This window comes from Octopus bimaculoides, chromosome 20 (genome assembly GCF_001194135.2).
Source record: "Octopus bimaculoides isolate UCB-OBI-ISO-001 chromosome 20, ASM119413v2, whole genome shotgun sequence".
In the NCBI taxonomy this organism is placed as follows: Eukaryota; Metazoa; Mollusca; class Cephalopoda; order Octopoda; family Octopodidae; genus Octopus; species Octopus bimaculoides.
Genome location: NC_069000.1, coordinates 750,759 through 757,613, shown reverse-complemented (window position 1 = coordinate 757,613; position 6,855 = coordinate 750,759). Strand labels below are relative to the sequence as shown.

The window sequence follows — 6,855 nt, the reverse complement described above, 5'->3', positions numbered from 1 at the left end:
ATATATACATATATATATACACGCGCGAGTCGTTTAAGAGACCATAAGGAAAAAGATGTACTCTTATATATGTCAGTAGAGTGGGTATATTATCCGAAATATCCGGCATTCAATCGTTTTGAGTCTCAGACTTGTCAAGATTCGTTCTTTAGTTTCCGTGTGCATGACAGCACGTGTTGTCAACTGTAAACACATGAAATATTATCACTAATTCGGTTTTTCGACGCACATACATACATATACATACTTCTTTTCTGTATGTATGCGTGTGGAATGTAGATAAAAACAGTGTCGCATTTTCACCTTGAGAAAAGCCTTGCATATTTGTTCATACCTGCTTCATTTGTGTATGTATAATCCGTGAATTTCCAAAAAAAAAAAACGAGATCAACATCGAAAAAGTGGTATTAATTATAATAGTCCATGTGTTTTTTTTTAACCACCGAAGAGCCAAAATATTGCAACATGCATGGAGAAAAGGAACAAATATGCAAGGCTTTTCTTTAAAATGCGACATTGTTTTTGTTATTTACATTGCACGTACACGTACACGCCCGCCTGCCTCTTCCCCTTCGACAGGAATGTTTGCACTTGACAAGACAACACGTGCTTTCAAATCTTGTTTTGATTGGATAAAATTTTTTAAAATAAACTGTCTCCCCCCACAATACATACCCCTTCACACATATTGTACTCCCCCATATACACAGACCCCACCCACAACACACATCACACACCACATGCTAACATAACTCCCTCCCCCACGACTTTATCCTTTACAGAAAGAAAACAGACCAACGAACATAGCTATATACACCTACATCTCCCCCCCCCCGGAAAAAAATCATACATATGACACCACTACACATACCACACACCATATCCCCACAGGAGTAGCTCCTTAGTAGTACACACTTTCGCCACTTCAAGATTACTCTTGCCAGCTTCACAAAGACCTGGCTGATCATCTTCCCTATTCTTCTGATTTGGTCCCATCTGACTATCATCTGTTCCCCAACATGAAAAAACACTTGGTTGGGAACCAGTGTAGCAGTGGTGATGATGATGTTGCATCTGCTGTTGATGACTTTTTTTGACCAACAGGATGAAAGCTTCTTCACCAATGTGATTCAAGTACTGCAACACCGATACAAGAAGTGAGTGGACCACAAGAGGGACTATGTTGAAAAATAAACCACATTTGGTTACATTCCATGAGAGTAACTTGATCAGCCTATGAACTTTCCAGGTGACCCTTGTACTGCTGCATTTGACAATACTGATGACTCAACATACATGCTCCTGAAAGAAGCTTGTTGTATGCATATATATATATATATATATATATGGCTAACGACTGGCACAGCATGCTTGAGACTCAAGAGTACCAACAAATTTGAATCAATCTGTTCGGCTCCATATATATATACATGGTAGTAAAACATGGGCCGTGACTGCTGAGGACATGCGTAAGCTCGCAAGAAACGAAGCTAGTATGTTATGATGGATATGTAATGTCAGTGTGCATACTCGACAGAGTGTAAGTACCTTGAGGGAAAAGTGAGACCTAAGAAGCATCAATTGTGGTCTGCAAGAGAGATGATTGTGCTTGTATGGACATGTGGCAAGAATGGATGAGGATAGCTGTGTGAAAAAGTGCCACATCCTAGCAGCTGAGGGAACCTGTGGAAGAGGTAGACCCAAGAGGACATGGGATGAAGTGGTGAAGCACAACCCTCGAACATTAGGCCTCACTGAGGCAATGACTAGTGACCGGGTCCTTTGGAAATATGGAGTACGTGAGGAGACCTGGCAAGCCAAGTGAGAGCATAATTCTGTGGCCTCTGTCAGAAGTGTAGCCAGCTCACTTATTCGTATCTTTACTTCATTGGACACTAAACTCTGCTTGCGAAGACCTGTTGAGGCAAACGAATTTGAAATCTGAAATCGGAATCGAACCAAATCCGACAACTGGCAACTGTGCCAACCTCTCCTTCATTGGACACTAAACTCTGCTTGCGAAGACCTGTTGGGGCAAGTGAAATCGAAATCATAATTGAACCATATTTGAAGACCGGCACCTGCGCCATTGGAGCACTAACAGCACCGTCCAAGTGTGATCATTGCCAGAGCAGTTGTCTGGCTTCCGTGCTAGTGGCACATAAATAGCACCATTTGAGCATGATTGTTACTAGCGTCGCCTTACTGGCACTTGTGCCAGTGGAACGTTAGAAAATCATTCGAGCAAGGTCGTTGCCAGTGCCGCTGGACTGGCTCTTGTGCAGGTGGCATGTAAAAAACACCATTTTGAGCGTGGCTGTTGCCAGTACCGCGTGACTGGCCCTCATGCCGGTGGCACGTAAAAGCACCCACTACACTCTCGGAGTGGTTGGCGTTAGGAAGGGCATCCAGCTGTAGAAACTCTACCAGATCAGATTGGAGCCTGGTGCAGCCATCCAGTTCACCGGTCCTCAGTCAAATCGTCCAACCCATGCTAGCATTGAAAGCAGACGTTAAATGATGATGATAATAATGATGATATACACATACAACAGTCATCTTTCCATTTCTGTTTACCAAATCCATTCACAAGTCTTTGGTCAACTCAAGACTACAGTAGAAGACATTTGCTCAAAGTACTGCACAGTGGGACTGAACCTGCAATCACACAGTTAGGAAGCAAGTTTCTTAACTAAACAGCTGTACCTGTAAAACTTCTTTTATCATCATCATCATCATTATCTCTTTCTTCTTGGACTTTCTATTTCTACAAACTTATCTTGGAGTTGAATGTACATTAAAACTAATTAGGTCAATTTGATAATGAGTCATTTAATTAACAGGGTTGTCTATTTTGATTTGTACATGTGTTTGTGTGTGTGTGTGTGTAAACCTTGTTGTATGTCAGTGCCAACTGCTTTCAAGTCTCAGGGTGAGAATAGTTATATAACGTTGCATTTTTAACAAGAAAAAATTATTTAAGTTCTGGAGAGAGAGAGAAGATTAGACACAAAATATCTTGATTACAAAGCTGTATGAGCAAGAATTTGTTCTCTAGAACCAATGTGGATACTTCTGTGTGGTCACTTCTTCTATTAGAATTAGCTAAATCTTAAACTAGCTAAATGTCCAATCATTTAAAAAAAAACAAAGGACACATTAGAGTGCGATGTTCTAGATATATGAAAAGAAAGGATAGACAACTGGAATGCCTTTGTTTCTATATGACAACTCAATCAAGACTAACAGAGGATTAAATTAAATACTGTGGTTTCCAATCCTAAAGTCATAGCTCCCTTTAGAAATCATTGACCAAATTATTCCTTAATAATTGTAGCAGAAGGTTCCCAATGTAACAGCGTTTAACCATTGCCTTCTAGCAAATATAGCTTATACAGCTATGGCATCATTAATATTTTTGAAAAGCTTTGTGACCCTCCACCCAAAATTTTTCATTCAGCTTTTCAAAAATATCTAGTTCTGATAGTGATTCAGCAATTAGTGCAAGGTCATCAGCATAGAGGAGCTCCCAGGGGCATCCTGTTTATTATTTTAATTTTTGTTTTTCAGAATTCCTCATTGACATGGAGTTCAAACAATGGTTCTTGGCCCCAGTTTACCGACTGCTTTCAAAAAACAGTTCTTGTATGGATACCTTGTGGTTGGTTGTTTCTCACACTGCCTTACTACTCATATTACCTCATCACAACTCGTGGAAAATCTAGGCATATCACATTTTTCAGCATTTTAAAAACTGTAAGTAAAAAGCCTCTCTTTCCTCCTCTTCTTTGTTGTTGGTGGTGGTGGTGACAGTGGTGGCAGTGGTGGTGAAGTAGTTTTGGTGATTTTGGTAGTAGTGACAGTACTGAATGTTATGGTAGTACTAATAGCTGAGAGAAAGGTGGAGTTCAGCCTGAGTATTGTTGAGGGTGGGGTTGAAGACTGTTATGATAGTGTAATTGAGGGCAGAGGTGACATGTTGAGGAGTGTGAAAGAAGTTGTTGTGGTTGAGAGCAAGATTGAAGATAGCTATTCTGATAAGGAGGAAGTTGTAGGTGGTGATGGATTGTGGAGCTGAAAGTGGCTGAGTGCAAAATAGCTGTTATAGTTGGAAACGTTGGAGTTGGTTGTTTTGGTTGTTGGTTGAAAAGTGGTGATTGTTGTTGTTGTTGTTGTTGGGGGATATGCAGCTGATAGGTGTTATTGTATTTTGATTATTTTCCAGGTGATATTTTGAGGAAAAGTGGCCAGTGCAGAGCCTGAGAAGAGTAATATAGAATAGGTGATGAAAGGGGAAGAAATATGGACAGGGTAGTATGCAACCAGCTAACTCTGAGCAACAGAGACTATTGTTATGCAAGTAGTAGAGTACTAAAAGACATGCCTGTGAGCTAATGATGTTTGTGAATGAGTCCTTGTCAATCATCTAGATGGCTTTCCTTTGGATGCAGTCTGTTATGTTTTTTTTGTGTAGCCTTAGCACCATACCGGATTTGGGAGCGGTATTCTATTGTGGGCCTCACTTGACTATTGTAGTGCATCAGTTACTCAAAGCTAAAAGTATTTTCTATCTCTAAAAAGGAAATCTTTGGGATACATTTTTTTCTGTTATAAATGTTTGTTATGTATAAGAGATCACCAGTAGATGTTATCAATGAATCACTACATTTGTAGTGATTTTGAAGGGTTTAATTGATTCATTGTCCATAAACTTTGAGATGCTGAAGTAGCAGATATGTATTGTCTTTAAATGAAACATTGATATCATATGGTCCTTTGTATTTAGCATTTAGCTTGTGTTGGAAGGTTGCATTAAAGACAACAGATTGGTGTTAAGCTCCTGATAAACCTAGTCTGTGACCTAGGTTTGATTTCCAACTGTTAAAACATACCCATGTTTGGATATCTTTTTCAATATGTCAACAAATTTTTGTATCTTTATACTTTTATTTTACAGCTTTTAAGCTTCCTCCTGGCTGTTTTTGTCCTTTGTGATTTAATAGTGAACATCTACTATGAAAATACACATGTTACAGCAGTGGACTATATTGCAGGTATATCCCAGATTATAGCTTATGTAAGTATTCAAAGGTGTTTCTCAGTTGTTTCCTTACAGTAACAGCAACAAAATGTTTAATTCTTTTGATACTACACCACCATACAAAATTTAATGTTTTAAAATATTTTTATTTAAGTTATATCACACTCCATGTTTTTAAATAAAATTTCATTATGTGGCAACAAAAAGAAAGTTATTTTACGAAATTGTTCCAAATGATTATTTTCAAAATTAACCGAAATTCATAAGGACTGGACTTTGTAATAGCAATTTTTTTTTCTTGTTCAGCATGTGTGGTTATTTATAGACTGAGTGTTTAAAACTTTCCAATATGGTGCAAATGTTGAACAAATGTTGAAGGGTTAACATTTTGTTCTTCTGCAACTTCTCAACTTATTCTTGCATGATTTCAGTTCAGTTGGTTGCTGTCAATTACAGAAAGTCATCTGTGACTTTCTTCAAGACTCATGCCCCTGCTATGAAATTTTTGAAGCCAGTGTTGAGCTGTACATTTATTGATGGTCTCCTCACTGGATACGTGGTTAATATTATGAGTAGTTTCCTCTGCAATGTGTTACACTTTAAACTCATACAAAATTTGCTTTTTCTACTATTGCCATACATCAGTAGATTGCAATCTGTATATCAATTAAATAAATGTTTATTCCAAAGTGAGGATCAAAGTTTGAAATAACAAAATGCATGATTATCTAATGTATTTTGTGTGTGTGTGTGTGCACGTGCGTACATGTATAGCCGAATCTGTATATATGTATATTTGGTTGAATGGCTAAGTAGTCATAGGTTAAGGGTTCAATCACACTGTATGACATCTTGAGCAGGCATGCATCTTTAATTTTAGCTGAACTAGGTCTTGTAAGTGAAAGTGAGTAGACAGAAATAGTGTAGAAATTCATCAGATAAATTATGCATGTAACCCCTGTAATTTAAAGGTCTAACCTTGTCGTAGATGTCTGAATCTGCCTGAGAACTAGGTGAAGGGTACACGTGTTTGTGGATTATTCAGCCACTTGCATGCTAATCCAATGAGCCTGGTAATTCAGTTGATCAAGCAACTGAAAAATTATGATGAGAAATGCTGATCAAAATCCATTGATATGTCTTTGTTTGTCTGTCTGTCTGTCTGTCTGTGTATGTATATGTATGTATCTCTCTCTCTCTCTCTCTCTACACACACACACATATATATATATATATATATATATTAAAGACAGAAATGCAACATTTTCCAAATGGCAATCGGTAATATATGTTTTTGACTTGCTTTTCATGTGTTTCACTTTTGGGAATTGTTCCCATGGGCCAGTGCTGCTGAACATTTATCTATAAAAACACACACACACACACACACGCGCATGCATGCATGCATGCGCGTGAGTGTTGTGGGAGAGTGTAAAAGCTGAACACACATTAAGATGGTCTCTTTTCAGTACCAGAAAAGTGTAATTTTGTTATCCTTTTACTGGTGTCCATCACCATGATACACAACTCTCAATGTCTCGGATCAGTTCACTCTGTGCTAATCAAATGGTGTGCAAAGTGAACTTATCAATATTACCAGGCAGAAAGATATAGGAGCTTTGTTTGTATAATTGGCACAGAATTCAAAACTTACCATAAATATTGTTTGGTGAACTGTAGATTACCCCAGGTAGCTCACCCTAGATACACTAAGCTTGTGAGGATGAATATTTTTCTGTAATGTTTTTATAACCCAATGGTTATTACACTTACACACACACACACACACACACACACACACACACACACACACA

At 38.2% G+C, this 6,855-nt stretch overlaps 1 protein-coding gene across 2 annotated transcripts in view; it reads left to right on the top strand.

Annotated features, from left to right (window-relative positions):
• LOC128250368 (multidrug resistance-associated protein 1-like) overlaps window positions 1–6,855 on the top strand; it is a 16,502-nt gene that overhangs the window by 2,649 nt on the left and 6,998 nt on the right. For both annotated transcript variants that reach the window (XM_052975257.1, XM_052975256.1), the window contains exons 2-3: window positions 3,571–3,756; window positions 4,958–5,077. In XM_052975257.1, the coding sequence (XP_052831217.1) occupies window positions 3,571–3,756; window positions 4,958–5,077 (306 nt within the window). The remainder of the gene's footprint in view (window positions 1–3,570; window positions 3,757–4,957; window positions 5,078–6,855) is intronic.